This window comes from Pteronotus mesoamericanus, unplaced genomic scaffold, assembly GCF_021234165.1.
Source record: "Pteronotus mesoamericanus isolate MK-2021 breed Mesoamerican mustached bat unplaced genomic scaffold, CSHL_Meso_final scaffold_36, whole genome shotgun sequence".
Taxonomy (NCBI): domain Eukaryota; kingdom Metazoa; phylum Chordata; class Mammalia; order Chiroptera; family Mormoopidae; genus Pteronotus; species Pteronotus mesoamericanus.
Window position 1 is genome coordinate 6399019 of NW_026555313.1, and position 21186 is coordinate 6420204.

The 21186-nt window shown below is 37.4% G+C and overlaps 1 protein-coding gene across 1 annotated transcript in view; it reads right to left on the minus strand.

The window, feature by feature from the left end:
* Window positions 1-9097: 9097 nt before the first annotated feature.
* The window catches only part of TRPC6 (transient receptor potential cation channel subfamily C member 6), a 108266-nt gene continuing 96177 nt past the window's right edge, over window positions 9098-21186 (minus strand). The window contains exons 10-13 of the mRNA XM_054592541.1: window positions 20086-20160; window positions 12224-12307; window positions 9778-9853; window positions 9098-9249 (exon numbers count right to left, since the gene is read on the minus strand). Of these exons, the coding sequence (XP_054448516.1) occupies window positions 9098-9249; window positions 9778-9853; window positions 12224-12307; window positions 20086-20160 (387 nt within the window). The remainder of the gene's footprint in view (window positions 9250-9777; window positions 9854-12223; window positions 12308-20085; window positions 20161-21186) is intronic.

Consider the following 21186-nt stretch of genomic DNA (forward strand, 5'->3'; position numbering starts at 1 on the left):
TTGGTAGATGATAATCTTCATTATTCCAAGCAAATGACAACCCTTAAGGGGTAAAAGGATTTTTTAACCTGTTATGGATTTTTTCTTAGACCCATCTCATCTAAAGTTACCAGTTCTGGGTCTCACTACTTAGAAGTAGATAAATCTATTCAAGATACAATTCATCACTGGAGAGTACTATATGACCCTTAATAAAACTACATTTCAAAGCGACATATTATATCTCCACTTAAAGAAATGACAACTGATGAGCAATGTGAAGGGCCTAGCTGCCTCACAAGGTATGTTGGTCCAGGATGTATGTGTAACTCCCAACACATATCATTTAATTTAATGGAGTGAGCAGCCACCTGTAAAAACAACCCCGTTTCTGGAGGGTACATTCATCACCTGGCTTAACCCCAAGTAACCCAGATGCTCTTTGATTTTAAGAGGATCCCACCCAACTTCTCTACAGATTCAAAAAATCTATTTCGCAAATTTGTCTAAAATGCTATTAGAAAACCAAATAGCATTTTAGAATTCTGACACAATCGACAGCTACAATGAATACTGTCCTTGGCGCTGGACACTAAGTCTGTGACGTCTGCAGATGCCAGCAGCCCCTATACAGCGTGAACCTCCCTGGCGTCAACGTGCTTTTGCTTACAAGTGCCTGCCCCTGCTGCTCTCTCTGGAGGGTGCCCTCAGGCTGCCAGAGCCTTTCGTGAAAGTGCCTGAAGGTTACATCCCCCCAGGTGGCCCCTAGCCAAGGACGGATGAGCAAGGGGTATGGAAGTCCAGCTCAGAGGCAGAATTTCAGAATTCCTCTGCAGGACTCGGTGGAAGTTACCCTTAGCAGAATTTTGCCTGAATCACAAAGTTGTTTGGCAATCTATATCACTGTTCTGCTTCTCCCAGCAATTCATCAGATTCTCCTGGGCCTGGGAGTACTTTCTTCATAAATCACTTCCACGTCCTCATTCCAGGTCTCCTTCTGCGGAACTCTATTTAAGAGAGGGTACATGAAGACAAGCAGCATGTTAAATCTTTATCCCACAGGAAAAAGTAACAACACTTTAGTCTAAGTGCCGGCTTCTCCTAAATGCATGTTATTTCCAACCAGAAGCTTCTTTGACCTGAAATACACGTGCGCCCCCTCCTGCTGCTTGTCCTGGGGACTTTTACAGCATTTTACAGGCTATACGGCTGACTCCTGTGTCTAACACAAAACTCCTTGGGGGTAGGAACAGTGTACTGATTATTGTTTGAATTTTAAGCGCAATGATTGAATAAACCATGTATTGCTGGGCACCCACAATGTCCCAGGAGCTCCTTTGGGCATGGATAAGCCATTAGGATGAACGTAACACTAAATACTCCTCTGGGAAAACAGGTCAAAACACGCTGAGTCCTGCATCAATTTTCTGATAACACATTTTATATGAATGTTCTTCCAATTTTTAAAAGATTTTAAAATTTATTTATTTTTAGAGCGAGGGGAAGGGAGAGAGAGAGACGGAGAGAAACATCAATGTGAGGTTACCTCTTGAGCACCCCCTATTGGGGACCTGGCTGGCACCCAAGGCATGTGCTCTGACTGGGAATCAAACCAGTGACCCTTTGATTCACAGGCCAGCGCTCAATCCACTGAGCCACACCTGCCAAGGCTATTCTTCCAATTTTCATGAGATATTGTAAAGTGCTAGCAAGCTGCAGGCCTAGTCCATGCCTGGAGGAAGAGGGGCAATGAGATGATGCAGATTTGCCCCTTGGTTGCAACCAGCAGATAGGTAACAGTTAATGTCTAGATTATTTCTCTAACACTGGGCATTAGTGAACTGTTGGAAGAAATTGTTACTTTACCATAATGTCAAACCTCAACCCACTGTTTAGGGGAGAAAGTTGTAAAAAAAAATTTGCTGATCCTGTGACGTATTAAATGCTCTTACTAAACACAACAAGATTTCAGGACTTTTAATTTGTCTTGAGGGATGGTCATTCAAAAGGCTGCAGGATACCTTAATTACTCCCCAAACCAAAATTTTCTTCATAAAGTCTCTCTGAGCTCTTAAGTCAAGGGTTTAAGAGAGAAAATCTTATACATACCTCAGGGTCAAATTTAACTGACTTGGGTATTTGTGAGAAAAAGTAATTAAGTCTCAGAATGGACAGCATCAGGCAGAAGCAACAAACTGAGTCAATCACCTTATGTCTTCCTCCTTAATGAGGCTAAATGAACTTAGACTACCAGCCAAGAGTTAATTATATCCTATTAGTCAATCATGAAAGATGACTGGATCATATCTGTGAGGCAACTTGATAGGCTAAACCAGCAATTTTCAGCCTTTTCCATCTCATGGCACACATAAACTAATTACTAAAATCCTGCAGCACACCAAAAATATATATCTTTTGCTGATCTGACAAAAAAAATAGATGTAATTTTGACTCATTCACACCAGACAACTATCATTGTGTTGGTTGTTGTCATTATTTTTAATTTGACAATCTAAGGAAAAAGAGGTCAGTGCCTCTGACTAAATAGTCAGATATTTCATGTTTTAAAAATTCTTGCAGAACGCCAGTTGAATATCACTGGGCTAGACACACAAATGATTAATAAGAGAAAGTTGGTGTGTGGTTAATTCATTACTTACTATTACTTCTTGAGTCAAATGATAAATTTCTCATTAAACACAAGTATGAAGTGAATGAGTCAAGTTGTTTATTCTCCAAGAGGAAAATGAAAATTTATCAGAAACTACCCAATGACTAGGCAGTGCCCAAATTTTCTTACGGGGGTTTGGTTCATTCTCTAAGAAATAAGATGAAATTGCACATCATAGCAGGTAAACTAAACCTAACAAATGAGTCCAGGTTTGACTTTTCACTTTGCAGATGTGGAAGAATTTCTTCTTAAGTGTTGTACGCCTCTGTGGAATGAATAAATTAAAATAGGACTAATGGAACTAGCTTGTATGAATTAGGTCTGTGGCTTAAAAATTAACTACTTGTATTCTGTTTCTAGTACTGCTACTAGCATCACCTAGCATATTGCAATAACTAGAATAGATTTTTTTAATGTGAGATTATACCCATTTATTTGGGTTTTTTAAAAATTTTATTTTAATTTATTTTTTCAAATAAGTTTGTCTCTGCCTACGCCCCACCACTTTCCCTTGCCCCCTCCCTCCTTCCCTCCCTCTGCTCTTCCCCTTTGGTTTTGTCCGTGAGTCCTTGCTATATGTTCCTTGACTTTCCCCTTCCCTTCCTTTTCCCCGGCCCTCCTCCCTCCTTCCCTCTTGTCTCTGTTGATTTCTTTTCCTTTCAGTGCCATACCTGCCTCCATGCAAACTTTATTTGTAGTTACTAGTGTGTTTTCACCATCCTCACAACATCCGTATGAGGTATCAGCCCTGTTTAACCTCATCGCCATCAATAGGAACACAAACCAGATCACAGTTCCTGGAGACAGGGTTTTAGCCGTGGTCTGTGTACTTGATAGGTGACACTATTGTGTGTCTCTGTGTATTAGAATAGATTTTAAATAAAAAATTTGTAAGTGGGATCTAATACGCCCTAACCGAGCATATGATACTATTACAAAATGATACAAAATTATTACAATCAAAAGCAATAAATGTGTCTTGAAATTTTCCCAAATATTGTTCAAATGATTCATTTTCTTCAAGGATGAAGAATATGTGGCCCCAGGGCCAACTTTCCACATCCATGGCAAGCATTGTTAATTGTCTCTATATCATTCCTTTCTTTCTTTTTTCCAATGCTTTGAAGAGTATCTTTGATTATATAACATGCATACATTATATATGAATTATATATTATACATCATGACAGACCGTATATGTATATATGTGTGTATACCTTTTTAGTAGGTATAATTCCCCTTATCTTGAATAACCTAACAACTCGATACCTAATTTTCATGAAGAGTTTGGAAGCCATGAATCAATATCCGTATGATCCACTTACACTGGATCACTGATCCTGATGGGGGCCTGGGACTCTTTCTTAAAACAGTGGTCCAGACACCATGTTCCAAGTAACCAGAGAAACATGAGTTGAAACCTAAGTTTCATTAGATTTTATGAGGTTTAAGACAGAGTAGAAAAAGGAACTTGAGAGCCACATCTTTTCTCTACAATTGCTAAGATTAACTGGACGCTTATATAATAAATGCCAAGTACTATTTTCTGATCCAAAGATGTACTAATTCATTTCATCCTCACAAAAACTCTATGCAGAAAATGATGTCATTTTTTTCCCCTGTAGAATGGGATAATGAGGTACAGAAAGGTTAAGAAACTTAGTGGAGAATGTGCAGATGGTAATTGTTAGAGCTGGGATTCAAGCTTCGATTCTATACTACAAAGCTGAAAAGAACTTAGCAGAAGAGGTAGATATTATATAAAGCCTAGAAAAAAGTTGAAATCGATGAAATTTAAAAAAAAGAAAGAAAAGGACAAATAAGAAAACAAAAAAAAATATTTGTAGCACAATGTTTTTTCCCCCTAGGATTATAACAATGCTTTGAGGACTATCTTTGATTATATAACATGCATATATTATATATGAATTATATGGTTATATATTATACATCATGACAAACTGTATGTGTATATATGTGCATTTACTTCTACATGTCAACAAATAGCCACAATATAATGTTAACACTTTTTGAAATACAAAGTAACACTAAAATTGACCTTTCCCAAATATTCTGAGGGATAGTCGATTTTCTGAAAAAGAGTGAAGGGTAAATGTCAGATGGCTGAATCACAGAATACTGAAAAGGTTAAGGCAAAAGCAGAGCCTTGCCATCGTTCTTTTAGTCTGAGATGTGATAATATGTAAACTTATTTTGTTCTGAGGTTGTTCTTATTGTGCCATGGAAGTCTATTTTTATGAACAATGATTAGGACAAAAATGCTGGGTAGTGAAGTTCAAAACTTACTTCCTCAATGCCATCATCAAGGTTTCTCTAATGAGTTAGGGAAACAAAATTCATGATGTCCTTGCCTTTCCTAGAGGACACGCCTGGCTGTTTACCTATTATATACTGTTCTAATGGTTCTTCAGTGGATGGTGGGAAAAGCCTATGGCTTACAGAGTGGACATTAGAAAAAGAAAACAAATGTGAGAAATTCTTGGATTCTATATATATCAATTTTTCTCTGGATTTTACTTCAATGTCCTAGCTAATGTTATACTTATGGAATACTATGACTATTATGAATATATGACCTTTTTAGTAGGTATAATTCTTCTTACCTTGGATAACATGACAACTTGATACATAATTTTCATGACGAGTTTGGAAACCATGAATCAATATCCCTATGACCCACTTACACTAGATAAATGAATTGTCCATCAAATGATACTAATATGAAAACAAAACTATCACATAGCTGGTCAGTGTCTCTAGCTATTTACTTAGTTATACAGAACTGCAAAAACTGAATCCAAAATGAAAGGCTTCTCTGACTTGAGAAGAGGTATTATTATCAAGTTTATCCTGGGAAAATGTTTTACAGAGTTTCTGTGGACAGTTTTATGGCTGTAGCTGTAAATACAGAGTAAAGAAGAAAATACAAGCAATCACTCTAATGATTCAAGAAAATAATATTTTCCAGTTCTTTCAGAGAGTTTGTGATATATCTCTCACCTCAGCGAGTTATACTCAGGAGGACTCATCCCTGGCTGGCCCTGTGGCTCAGTTGGTTAGAGTGCTGCAACCAAAAGGTTGTGGGTTTGACTCCTAGCCAAGACACATATCTAGGTTGCAGGTTTGATCCCTGGTATGGGTGCATGTGGAAGGCAACCAATCAATGTTTCTCTCTCTCTCTCTCTCTCTCTTTCTCTCTCTCTTCCCCTCTCTAAAACATATCCTCAAGTGAGGATTAAAAATAAGAAAAAATTAGGACTCAGATTATGAGTTAATGTTTTATATGATAATTTTCAACTTCCATCCATGATAGGAAGCTGGGCTCCACTCCTATACAACCTCTGATTAATTTGCTCACTTGGAAAGCTAATTAGATGTTTCCTGTATAAAATACAAAGGTCTGGGTCAGAAATTCATATTCTTTTCTGCTCCTCTGGAGTCAATCTGCACACTCTACATCAAAGGGTAGAGACTCTAATGACAGCATAGGAATTCATATCCAGCACCATTCAGCAGAGTTGTAGGGAAAACTGATGTGACTCTAATTGCCTCCCCAGATCATGAGGACAAAGGAAGCTCTCAGAGTAATGAAGGAGGCTGTATCTGCTTTTACAGTCAGAACAGCTCCTCCTTGGCCTGAAGCTGGAAATCGGTCCTGACAGTGATTCTATTAGGGAACTCTTCTGTTGGTCTACCTGGAAAATACAAATATAGTGTATCCATTTTAATTGAACATTTGGTTTGCTTTTACTACTTACATGGAGATAAAATTCTTTCATACTGGAGTAATCTTGGATGGGTGGGATAGACTTCTCAAAGAGTCGATCTGCTTTCTTCAATGAGTCAGTCATTGAATGTACTATCCTCTTTGAAAAGCTTCCTTACTCATGCCCAACTCTTGGCCTGGCTTTCACTATCCCCATCCGTTCATTATACATGTGCATCTTTCATTCTTTCTTATACCTACAATCCCTTTGAAGCCAAATCTTGTTTACCTGTAGCCTTGATTAATGTTATGGTCTGTGTCTGGACTAGATATGCAATGGAAACTAGGGTTTTCAAGTACGGTCCACATTTTTCTCACCCAGGGAAATATAAGTTTCACAATGAGACAACCACACTCCAATGTGATCAGTTAAGACTCCAAGTAAGTATGAGGTCTCTGCTTTGAGGCAGGCCCAGGTTTTGTTCCTGGCTCTGAACTTAACTCTTGGTACAAGTTGCTTAGTCTCTAAAAGCCTCAGTTTTCTCTATTTACTGAGGTAAATGGTATCTACCTCATTCAGGTTTGGTAAGCATTGTGTTAGAGTAAATTAGATAATACATGGAAAACATTTACCAGAGTACCTGGGCCAGGGTAGTAAACATGTCTTACAGTTGTATTAACTCCCATTTCCTTACTTGGTGGCAAGTTCACTGGGGTCAGACACTCATTATGTATTCCTTTAAATACCTGGCAAAGTTTTAAGCAGACAATAGGGTCTGGTAATTCATTTCATATGCCTAGTAAAATCATATTGAATTTGTGTTATTTCTCAGTTTCAGAGTAATGAGAACAGCAGAGTGCAAAACTAGGCAAAAACGGGGTGCTGGGTCTGCCAGGAGCAGTGAACAAGGCTTGTCTTTCAGGGAGCAGCTAAGTGGCCAAAGAGATAAGTATCTTTTGTGTCCTCCTTTTGGTAGCCACGCCTCCAGAGAGCAACAAATCTGAGAGGAGAAATATGACAGAAAGACAGCAGTTTGGATAAATACCTTTCAACTTACTAATCACTTTATTTCAAGAGGTTAAGCTGACTACAACATTTATACAGGATTTAAAGCAAGTGGTCTTGAGATTTATGAAGGATGGTGGTGTTCATGACCATTCTTTGACATTATACCTTTAATTAAGCTCTCCAGAAACCTTTCTTAAAAATATGCTTTTTATCTTTCAATTAAAAAGAAATTAGACGAGGTGCCAGTCCAGCTGCACTCTGAGGAAAATCCGCTGACTCCTTGGCGTGGAGGCCAATTTCGCCCATGGCTCAATGCACAAGCTTTGTGGATGTTTGATTATTTTAATTTGCTGATAATGTGTTTGGTATGAGGTTGATTTTTGCAACTTATGATTCAAATATTGTCACAAAATATTTGAAAACAAGCCTTTTCTTGTATCACTAAATAACTTAATAAATAATATCCACAAATACAAACTCACTGAATACAAAATTTCAGCTATATTTTCTGCTGGTTACATAAAAGTCCTTTGATTTAAATTCAGTCAAATTTGAGGCTAAACAGATTTTTTCTATAACCATTTTATCTTTAAAATGAAGTTATATTTTTACGCTTTAAGCCCTTCTTTATTGAATTTAAAGCTGCACCTTCAGTTAATGTCCAGCATCAACTAAATATTGATGGTCTTTGGGTCATTGAGCAGATGAACCTTCATTTCTCTCTTACTTGTTTTAGCTACTGCCTCACACCATCAGTCAAAGTAACAACCTCTTGGTGAATTAACACAAATGCAAATTTCTGTTTTCAGTATTTTGAGAGGAGGGTAGAACATACAATAAGAGAGAAGTATTTCCAGGCTCCTTCAATACTTCTTTTCTTCATATCTGATGCCAAATGTGGAAATTCACCTGTAAAGCCCCTGAGAAATGGCACAAAATTGTGCTCTAATTGGACCAAAAGACCACAATTGTTTGTGGCTTTGATACTTCTCCATAAAGAGTTCTCACTTGGCCAATAATTTTTCAGTCACAATAGAAATTATAACATATAGAACTTCGGAGGGTTTATATTGGCTGCAAAATAAAATAGAGTGAGCATTTCACACACACACTCACACACACACATGCTCTGAAGCATGTTTTAGGGTCAGTAGAGGAAACACTTTCTGCCTGTAAGTATGATATTTTCAAAGAGATGAATCAAAAATTTAGGAAAGATTTAATCCCATTTTGCAGACATTATCAATTATATTCTGTAGGGGCTAAATAGGATAGATGATTAAATGGCATTCTCTAAATTACTATAGATTTTTTTTCCTTTAGATTTCAGGGGATCCACAGAGCAGGCAAAAAGGTGACTGAAACCACCATCACAGAATGGTGTGCATGTCCCTTGCCAGCAGAGCTGACTCCCAGGCAGATACTACATAGCAATCACACCATCACAATAGTTATACCCAAAAGCAGTCCATAAAACAAGCACCAATCAACTGGGCATAATTTTTATCATAATCTGAAATCTTTAACCATAGCAATGAAGTTTAGCTATGAAAAATATTAAATATTAGGGTCCCAGATGATAGTATGACCCAAGTTATCTTTGCACATTTTCTGGTTTAAAAGGTGGTCACATTGGCACTTAAAAAAATAAATCAGAAAATAATATGGTTTCAAGTGAACAAATAAATATGATTTTAGGAGAGTCTTTGCATTATCTATTGCTTTCCTCTTGATTTGGTTCCATTGATAATTTCTCCCCAAGTTTTCTAATAAGTTCTGCTAGATCTTCTGAATTCTGAGTTTTTTCTTCCAGGAGTTCATAGCGGAGACTTGAGATGTCCTGTTTAATTTCCTTCAGTTCCCCTGTGAAAAACAAGAGTGATAAAAAGTCAACTGTACATACATAATGCAGAGAACCTAAGAGATTCTGCGATAGAGTGAAATCAGTCTTAACTCCATACACATCTGTATTTTGAATCCTCCTGAAAGAAATAACTTCTTAATGAGCAGTTTCTATTTTGTCAGCTAAGTACTTTGGTTAATAAAAAGATGATAGAAAAAACATAACAGAAGTCCTGTAAAAGTAACTTAAAGGAAAACACAGGTGGCAAATGTTTTGGCAATTACGAAGAACAGCCCCTCACTTTTCCCCACCACTTCCTCCTCCCTTGAAGCCCCCCATAAAAACAATAGTTACTTTAACTACTGGCATCTGCCCCCAACTCTGGAGAAATAGCCTATTTCCTGAGAACTTAATGGTATTGAGGATGGGTGAGAACCTGTCGCCTCCCCTGACGCTCATGGTCCCAGGCCCTTCTCTTCAGCTCCCCCTGAGCTCTGCCCACATCCCGGCTCCCCCACAGGGCCAACTTTTCCCCAGTTTCAACTCACCTTCATTCACTTCATCACTTTCCTTATCCATCTGAGCTTTTAGGACATATCTTTTAATGAGCCTCTTCATTATTTTCTAGAAAGAGAAAAAAATCCACTTCAGTTCATGACAAATCTCTCATTTGGAACAAACTTAGGTCATTCTCTCTTTAGTGAGCATTTTTGAAGTGATGGCTAGCAAAGATTAAGATGATCCACCCACCAGGGAATGCATACTATCTCCAGGTTTTTAGAGCATTTTTCACATCACCTGGGATAATGACTCAAAAATTAATTCTTTTAGAAAGCAGCAAATTCAGAACAAATATCTAATGCTTGATTCATTCCTTGTATTTTATTTGAAAAGTATTAGGGCAAGACACAGCATTTTCGCTGGAAATGTTAAAGGTATATAGTACTGCAGGTGGAAATGGAAAATTAAGCAAACAAGCAAAGACTCATTTATGTTTATTCCCCTCCCTTACCAAGAAATATAACCAGCTTTGATTTTATGCTTGCTAGTAATTTATGAATGGCCAGTTACAGTATAATACAGTTCCTCCATTACCAGGGTTTCTTCCATAAGGATGTGTTTATAACATACCTTTCATGAAAAGTAGGATGTTAGCACACATGCAGGAAGTCCTGAATGAAGATATAGCTAGACCAAATCTTACTACCTGGCCCAAAAGAAATGATGGACAGTAAAATTCCAATTGTAAGAAGTTATTCCAAAGATGTAATTAGGTTTATGGACAAATATGTTCATAATAGTACTATATAATAGTAGAAAAATAAACCTTAAATGTCCATCAAGGTATTATCTGAATAAATTATAATATATTTATACAAAGAAATACTATACATTCATTAATATTAATATTAATATATTTTTTGAAGTTGAAAAACTATTGCTCATCATATAAGTATTATTAGTTTATTTTTATATTTTATATAGATGAAGCCTGTCCATAAGGTATCCAACCATGTAACATAAAAAAGGCATTTATTGAAGAATATACAAGATACAAGAAACATTACACATAGGACAAGGATGCCTCTGTCCTCTTCAAAGGTACCTTGGGACCTCACACAGTTCCCCCAATCGCCATCAGCTGCCTCATTGTATCTTCCTGAATCTCATCAACAATCTGAAATCTCTTCCCTTTCAAAGGTGATTTTAGTTTGGGGAAAAGCCAGAAGTCATAGGGCACCAAATCTTGGCTGTGGGGGAGCTGAGTCACCTGGGTGATTTGATGTTTTGCCAAAAAAACTCTGCATGATGCATGACACATGAGTGGATGCATTATCATGATGAAGCTGCCAATCATGAGTTGCCCATAGCTGTGGACTGCTGAATCACCTGCATAGTTTCCATGAAGGAATGTTCAAGCTTAATACAAAATATGATGCAGATTCACTGTTCTACTTGCTCAGTCATTTTGAATGTGACAGCCATGCACTACATGTGCTCACTCAGTGGTGTCTACCACCCCCACTGACCAGTACAATGAAGTCATGGTTCCCACATGCGCATCACAGTCTACTCTCCTTGGCTGCCAAGTTACATTGATGTTGTGCAAACCATTCTTACCTTATTAACAATGGCTGGACTGTTTCCAGACAGATCTCATACATTTATATAATAATACTGATATATGTAATATTCTACACACACATAATCATCTGGCAGAATATTCACTAAAAGAAGTAGGTTTTACTCCTCAGTGGTAGAATTTTAGGTGAATTTTACTCTCATTTTTATGTTTTTAGTAAGGATAGACTTTTTGCAATGAGCATGGAGACTCTAAGCTCCATGATGCCAAGACTTCATCTATTTTGCTTACCTATGTATCTCTAGTACTTACAAAGTGCCTAGCCCTGGATGGTGTGGCTCAGTTGGTTAGGGCATCATCCCATAAACCAAAATGTTGTGGTGTTCAATTCCTGGCCAGCGTACATGCCTAGGTTGTGGATTTGGTCCCAGGTCAGGGCTCATACAAGAGGCAACCAATCGATGTTTTTCTCCCTTCCCCTCTCTCAAAAACCAATAAGCATGTCCTCAGGTGAAGATTTAAAAAAATAGAAAGTGCTTGGCACATGGTAATTAATAAAAATTTGTTGAATTCATTTTGATATTAAAAAAGAAGTTTATTTTCATCTAAAGAATTGCATAGTTTGAGATTCTATATGTTACAAATAACTAGCCTCACTTCTTTAAGTATTTGTGCTTAGCCCTAGCTGGTGTGGCTCATTTGGTTGGGTGTCATCCCCAACCAAATTTGAAAATTGAAAGGTCACTGTTTCAATTCCCTGTCAGAGCACATGCCTAGGTTTGGGGTTTGGTCCCCAGTTGGGGTATATATAGAAGGGGACCAATTGATGTTTCTCTCACGTAGATATTTCTCTCCCTTTCTTTCTCCCTTCCTTCCTCTCTCTCTGTTAAAAAAAAAAAAATCATTCTTACCTGATATTGTCTTGGAGGATTATTAAAACTATTTAACTGGAAATCTTCTGAGCTTCTTATACTTGATTGTTTATTGTGCCCAAGCTGTAATTTGAAAATAATTAGAAACTGATTTTTATCTAATTTTTTAAAAATATGATGAGATTAGTTATAAAAGTGAACGAATATATACAGTATGTATACATATACTTACTGTATATATAGTCTTATATAGTATGTGTAAGTAGTTGTGTGTGTGTGTGTGTGTATATAAGTGTATATATATACATACATATAAGGTGCCATTTTAACTTCACTTGCTTAACATTCTATCTTCCAAAACAAATCGTAGGCACTTTAGGTGTGTTCAGTCTCTCAATGGCTATTAGAGTTTGTTTGAGGAGCCTTTTAGACTTTGTGGCATCAATCATGTTGTCATGACAGTCACACTTTAACCTTCCCACAGACAAATCTGTGATAGAGGAAGAGGCAAATGAGTTGGGAAAATAATGGGGATGACCTCAGAAGTCTACTGATGAAGGATCAACAGGCCAGTGTGATTGACTACAACATCCATGCCGACACTGGGCTACATCAGGATGAGACAGCTGTGAGATGGAATTCAAATTCCAAGAAAACACTAATTAATCCATTTGACTTTTAGCATCTGTATAGTACCCAATTTGGGAAGCACTTTTCAAGTAATATATTACTTGAGGCTCAGCGAGACTCAAATAAAATCCTTGATGTCAATATTTTGATCTTGAAATGCCTGCAGGCTGAATGAAAAGTTACATTCATCCACTGAATTAGTATGTATGAAGTGTCTTCAATACATAAGGTGCTGTGCTAGGTTACAGTACTACTGAAGGAGATGAACAATTATGGTCTAGCTGATTTATAATAATAGGAAAATATGGCAAGGCTGACAAAATCCATAAAAACATATAATTTTGATAATATTGTTTAGATAGCATCATTTTTCACATAGCTAATTTCCCTTTTTCTTTCACCCTCTCTAAAAACATTAGCAAAATGTACATTACTTTATTTTATATTAACTTTAAACAGCATTAAGATGAAATTATAAAATTGACCAAATTAACCAAAGAGAGGCAGCTTAGATCTTTAAGAGCACTTGACTGGAAACCTGAAGACTCAAATCTGGCTCTGCCACAAGTTAACTGTAAAACACTAGGCAAGAAGCTAGAAGTGTCTATTATCTCTTCTAAAAATGAAGGGAGTGGTCTAGTTAACCTCTATAATCCTTTGAGTTCTTCTAATTTATGAATTTGTGAAATTAATGCAAACTTAAACATATTTTAATAAAATATAATTTATTTTAAAATGCTGTAACTACTCTTTTATTTTTATAATGCTATAATTATTTCTGGCTTTCCAACTGTAATTTATACCTTAAGGGCATCATTAAATGTGATGACCAGGTTCAAGCTCACTTTCATCCCATATTTTATGATAAAGCTTGGAGGGTGAGAACAGGTTCATAATCAGAGAGAGAAGACCCAGACAAATGGAATCTGTACATCCTGTACTACCCGTTCATGAATTCACAACCTCATGGTTGAGAATCATTAATGTGATGTCTCATTTTTTTATTAGAGTCTACTAGTACATCCAAAAGTGTTCATGAGAATAGAAAGAGAAAAATGTTGCTTCCTAGGGATTTTTTGAAGGCAAATGTGTGATACTTAATACTCGATATGCCAGTCTCCCCCAATTAAAGCAGCTCCATGACATACCATGCCTGTGGAGATAATCCTTTCTTTTTGTAACAGTATTATAGTAATGTCACACAGGGATCTTTCCTAATTTAAGGTCTGTGTGTTTGCTGTTTCCAATTCCCGAAACCCTCCTCTCCTGGATCTTTGCCTAGATGACTAGCTCTGTCTCATCCTTTGGATTTTTCCTAAAATATAAGTTTCTCAAAGTTTTTCCTGCCCATTCCATGAAAAACAGTTCTTGAGCAAGCTAGGCCTTTTGTGTCCTTTATAACATACTTCACAACTGACAATTATTATATTTACTACCTTAGTTACATGTTTATTGTCTACATTCTCCAGGCTACATGGAAGAATGGACTTCGTTTAGTTCATCCCAATGTCCCTGTTGCTAGCACTGCCCAGCATGCAGCGACTGCTCAAAATTGTTGGCCGGTGAACTAAGTGAAGGAAGACGTGCTCCTGGGTCACTAATTGATCTCACTTGGCTTCTGGACACCTTGTTGTACAAGACACGTGCAATCCAGGCTCATGAGCCAGCTGGTTGCATCTCAGCTACATCCTAAAAATATGTCAGAAACATGGTGAATTGGTTTTAGGGCATAAGGCAGATGCCTCTCAAAATAACACACTGGGTGGCACAGAAGAAGTAGCAGTGTTGGGAATGCCAGGAAACAGTATTCTGTTCATCTGAGAATGGGTATGATTGTGGGTTTTCTATAGTGTAGTTATTAAAATGTCAATGGCCACAGCTACAGCATGTACATACAGTTTCAGCCCAACAAGCAGCTCTCCCATGTGTGTGAGTTCAAGGTTTCTCAATCAGACTAGATAATTCTTTGTTGTGTGCGTGGGGGGGAGGGGTGGTTCTGTATATTATAGACTATTTAGCAGTATCCATGCCCTCCACCCACTCGATACCGGTAACAGCTACCCTGTCTGGCTGTGACAACCAAAACTGTCTCCAGCTCTTACAAACGCACCCCGGGGATGCTGGGGAGGGTGGGGGGAGTGCAACACAAACCCTGGCTGGGGATCGGGGGGTAGGGAAATGGTATATGACTAAACAGTTGTAAAGTTATTTGGAACACTTTTTGCGTGACTAGTTCTGCTCTAAATCTGAGAAACAAATTTGGAGGCAAATGTAACATTTTTAAAGAAAAATTTCTAATCATTTTTTAACCTATAATAGGTATTCAGTAAATACATGCTGAAATTGAATAATACAAAAACAGTATGTAAGGAGAAAATTACCCAATGGTGCAAAGAAGCATTATTACCACTTGGTGGCAGAAAATTCTAATATATAATTGTTTCTATGTACACTACTAAAATAAACTGGAAAGGCAAGGGAATTCTACTTGTAATATGAAAAAGGGAATTGGGAATTGGTAGTTATAGATCATATCAACAAGTATTAATATAATGTGATGGGAGTGGGAAGGGGAAGCTGGCTGAGTAGAAGCAGGAAGGACTGGGTATAAGCTTTGCTTCTGATTAACACACAAATATCCACTTAAAAATCTAGGGATAAGAATGACCCATTGCCTATTCTTATTTTTAATAGACCTTCTTCTACGTTTCCTTCACTCTTTATGTTTTTTCTCTGTTTCATTTTCTAATAATTACTTTATTAGCATGCCCCATCTCTTTGTGGCTTCATTGTAGAAATTAGAGTGAGGAACACTAACTTGTTTGTTCTTCATTAAGAGGAACAAGTAAGCTTCATTCAGCCTTTGGAATTTATTATGCTGCTGGACATAGCAACAGTTTTGAGAATCTCCCACTCTCCACAGCATGAAATGGCCTGAGGCCAAGAGTAAAACCATGAGCTGAAAAAGTATAAGCAATATATTGAGGCAGCAGGAAATGCAGACGTGAAATAGAGCCATGTGGTACAGTGCTTGTAAACCTCCTGCTTTGGAAACAAGGAGATGGGAATTGAAATTCTAGTTTTGCCACTTGTTTGAAATGTGACTTTGGGCAAATCATTTAACCTCTAGTAATCCTCACATTCCTCATGTATAAAACAGGGGATAAAAGGTTTGTAGAATATGTAGCTTGGTGTACAGTAGGTATTCTACAAGTGTCAGTAGCTGTTATTGTTATACAAAAGTTATAAATATCTACTATGTGGCTTTAGGTCTATTTCATGGTTTGTTTCAATCTAGTTTATTTATTCTGGAGATATTTTGCAAATATTGCTTTTTACTAACATGTCCAAACTCATGATTACGTTATTCAGGGAAGGAAATATGCAGTGATTCCCACACCCAGATGAGCATCAGAATCTCCTGAGATCTTATTAAAATATACATTTCCAGGCTTCATTGCCAGAGATTGTAACTCAGTAGGCTTGACAAGGACTGGGAATTTGAACAAAATCACCCGGAGAAGTGGTCCTGGGGATGGTGACAAATTGAAACCATTACTTTATGTGCTTATTCCACCAGAGGATTAAATAGATAGCCTCTGATTTGATTCAAAGTTAAAGGATATAGTTCCTGGATATGTAACTGACTTTTTAAAATGTCTATATCTCACTCAATCCAGTGAAGAACAGATCAAAAATGCTAAAATAAAGTGTGTATGCTCCATATTGGCTTACCGTGTAAGATGCAAACACTGCTCTTGCACTGACAACTTGAGAGGGATCTGTTGTGGAGCTGGAACACAGCAGCTCTTCAAGCAGTTATTTGGTATTTTCAGGTTTACACACATAATACAGTATGGCAGAGATCAACTTTTAATCTATGCTGTCCTTTCAAACTGTGCATCTGAAAAGCTAATGCTACCAACAACCAAAGTCAGTGACTTAGGGAGGTTATGATGAAAAAATTACAAACAAATCTGCTTGCTTTGCTTCCAAAGTATTTCTAAGGGAACCCTCGTACACTGTTGGTGGGAATACAGACTGGTGCAGCCCCTGTGGAAAACAGTTTGGAATTTCCTCAAACAGCTAAAAATGGAACTGCCTTTTTACCCAGCAATTCCACTGCTGGGATTATACCCTAAGAATCCCAAATCGCCAATTCAAAAGAACCTATGCACGCCACTGTTCATAGCCAATGTTTCCAGCCAAGTGCTGGAAACAGCCTAAGTGCCCATCAGTAAATGAGTGTATCAAAAAACTATGGTACATTTACACAATGGAATACTATGCAGCAAAAAGGAAGAAAGTGTTACAACCCTTTGCGACAGCATGGATGGAACTGGAGAGCATTATGCTAAGCGAAATAAGCCAGGTGGTGAAAGACAAATACTGTATGATCTCACCTATAAATGGAACCTAATCAACAAAACAGACAAGCAAGGAAAATATAACCAGCAACATTGAAAGAAAAAAGAAACCAACAGTAACTAGAGGGGAGGCAGGAGGTGGGTAATGGGGAAAAGAAGGGGAAGGGTCAAATTAAGAAACATGTATAAAAGACCCACGGACAAAGCCAAGGTGGGGAAGGATTGAGGGTGGGAAGTAGGGGTAGGTGGGGCAGGGAAAAGTGGTGGCAGGAAAATGGAGACAAATGTATTTGAACAATAAAAAATTTTTTTCAAAAAACAGATGATAAATTTTTAAAAATAAAAGAAAAGTATTTCTGTATAGCTCATCCTGCTGATTTCTATGGTATACTTGATCATATGTGAAGGAAGTGTTTGTGCACCCTAACCACATTAACCTTCAAGGAGTCAGAGGGAAAAACTGAGTGAAATAGAAACTTAACTGTGTTGTTTAGACATAGGCTTAATGAAAAGGAATGAGCAAAAGCCACATGAATTGGGTAAGGAAGACTGAACCATGAGAGTTTTTCTTAGCACATATCAGGGCCCATCTCAGTAACAACAGGCAAAAATGTTTGGAAATATAAATGGTTGCTTTTAAAAAACATTGTCTCAGAAATAGGTACAGTTGGTGTATCACCAAAAAAGCGAACTACGTGCAACTTTTGTCCATCACAAGCTTACATGGCAAGGGAAAATAGACACTTGTGTTGAGTTGGTCTTCCAGGAATGAAACTCCAAGACGAAGTTAGAAATGTAAAATGTACTTAGAATTTTGCCTATGAAAGATAAGGGGGAGTGGGAGCAGGAGAAGGCAGAAAATGCTTCCAGGCTGTGAGGCTCAGCTCCCCTGGGAGAGAGGGAAAGCTAAAAACATCATCTGAGAAAGTCAGCCAGCCCAGTGGGGAGCTCCAGTTCCAAGACTGCTCCCAAAGTGTCCTGTGATGGCAAGAAGCATCCAGGACATGAAGAGCAAGGCCATTGTAGGAAAGCCGGGGGGCATTCCAACGGTGCTGCAGCTGAAGGCTGCCAGCTGACCACACCCAAAGCAGGCGCTCTTCTGCAAGAGGGAGTGAATGGGACATCTCCATAGTGCCTCAGTAAACAGTTACACAGAAAGGTCTCTACATCATTAAGAAAGGTCTGACTAGAATCAACCTTGTGTTGATCTACAACCCAAGGTCAGATACCACATGCTTTGTATTGCTCTTAAAGAGCTTGTTTTAATTTAGGATTAAGTGTGTCCTATTGAAAAGTATAAGGTGATTCAAACCTCATTTAAAAGGTATAAAATGTATTTTTTGAGATGATTAAAATAAATTTTAATTTTCTACATTTTTAGAGAAACTACAAAAAAAAAATGTTATTTGATTTGAGAGATACCATAGTTTCTATCATTTAAAAAGGCATTCGATTCCCCTAGAATTTTTCTTATATTTGTCTAATGGTTTTTGGTGTCATGCATTCATCACAATTTCAGCACAAGTAGTTTCTTATTGGAAAACTATAAAATCCAACTTACACTGACCTATTTTTGAAAAATTTTTATTGAGTTCTTTATACCCAAATAACAAAAAGAACCACTTCTCTTTCACTAGTACTTTACATTTGTACAGTGTTTGTAATTTACAAAGCACCAGTTTAGTCCTCCCAACAGTCTTATGTGATGGATTGTATAAATTATCATCTCTATTTAATAGATGAGGAAATGGAAGTTCAAATAAGTTAAACAAATTGCTAAAAGGGCAGAGGTGAGATGAGATCCCAATCTTCTGAGAATGTAATTCTTGTTCTTACTATCAGTATATCAACACTTAGGAGAATTTATATTGTGTTGGAGGTAAGATAGCTTAAAAACAAAACAAGAAAAGCATTCCCCTCAGAATTGGAGTCCCATGGAGTGACTTTGTAGCACAGTTCTGGCCAATGAGACATAACAACAGAAACTGCTGGGGAGCACTCCTGAGAGTGGTGGCAGATTCAGGTGCCATGCCCCGCTTCTCTTCTGCCCTTATTCCTTCTTCATGTCTATAAATAGTGGGAGTGATGGCTGGAGGGGAAGCTGTCTCTCATCTTACATCTTACTGTCACAAAAATAATCCAAGAAAATCACAGATACCCACCCCTGGCAACAGACCTGTAGTGCCTAACTCTGGAGAGTTGAATGGAATGGGGGAAAAAAGCTGTCTTGTAAAACACCATGATTTGGCTTTTTTATGTCCAACTGAATGCAAGTCTTACCCGATACATTGGCCTTCTCATAGTTAATTCATGTATAATTTCCCTTTATCAATAAGCATTTCTTGTGCCTCTATATGCATGCTACAAGAAGGAAGCAAATGCCTTCATCATTGGGGATTTTGCCACTCCAAACTAGGCAGCTGATACATTTCCAAGGAACGTTGCTCATTAGGAACTATGCCAACCACAATAGCCATTGAATTCTCACCATGCTTTGAGAGCTTCTTGATTACTGACAAATAAGGAGGCTCTGCTAGATGTGCATACTCTGTTCTTGAGCTCCCAATAGTTGAATTATATCTCTGCCAATCCCTGACTAGTTCCTCTATTATTTTAATTTTTCCTTCTTTACATATTATTCTTATATTCCATCATTCCTAAATTCTCAAAAATATGTATTTAATATGTCTTAAATACACACATAATTCCTTTTGTTGATTATTTGAACATAGATTTATTTCTACCTCTCAAGATAGATAGAATAGATAGATTCTTTGGGTGTTGTTAAATTCTTTCCTGTGTCCAATTTCTGTTTCTTAAAACTGCTTCTGAACATGTGTTCTTTTCTCTGAAAAGACAAGCCTGATCATATACACGACTTCATATTTTCGAAGATGATCTTACCTGTTTTCTGTCAAGTGATGATTTTGAAAGGTCTTCATGACTTCCCAAAATTCCAAATTTCTTTTCTTTGTTTCTCTTTTAAAGAGAGATAATGAGTATAATTGCCGATTGTACAGTTATAATTACAAAACCAATTATATTTTTTCTTTATTCTATATTTTAAAAGTCATGAGGTCTAACTCTCCAGCAAGTTTCAATAAGAGAAAAATACTCTTACTGGGATCTTACCTTTCGTAAGTGCTTAGACATTTCCTTTGGACATTCAATTCTCTCAGACTGGAGTTTTAATCACAGCTTAGTTTTATTAAGTAAACTAGATACTTAATTTTATTGAGTAAAGCAAGGAAAATTTTTGCTATTCAACCTACTGAGTTCCATATTATGCATCTAAAAAAATGCTGTAAATGGTATATTTTCTAAAAATCCCAACACAAAATACTCATAATAATAATGATATTAAAGAGGACTTTGGAATTTGCATACTTTTACATATTTATTTTATTTTATCTTCAAGATGTAAATATAATTTTTATTCCCTTAATGCAGCTGAGAAAACTAGAGCCCAGAGAGTTTATCACTCACTTGAGAACCCCAAGTAGTAAGGACAAATGGAACAGGAATTAGAATGTTTCTCCTTTATTCAATGATAGAATCTTATAATTAACTGCAAGGAACTTTTATAATCATTTGGCTTAATTGCCCACCCAGTGTAGGAAGATCTATATACATTCCAATGTTGGCCATCCAACATATTGATTACTTTTAATGATGGGGAGCTTATTGCTTCATAAGACAGCCCACTGCCCTGTTGTGTACCATTTTGTTACAAGTAGGTTTTTATGTAGAACTAAAATAGAATTATTTGCAACTTTCACCCATTGCCTCTCTTCCTATTTGTGAAGGGACAAAAACAATTAATTGTACTTCTTAGTCAAGAGTGGGAATTCTAAAGATATTCATGTTCCCCTTCAATCCTCCTCCTTCAGGTCAAACAGCCAGCTCCTCCAGTCCCCCATCACAGCACACCCTCTCCACGCCTGCTCCCATCAGCGTGTTCCTCCTCTGGAGGCATCTGCTCCTCCTGGGTGTAGAGTTCGGCAT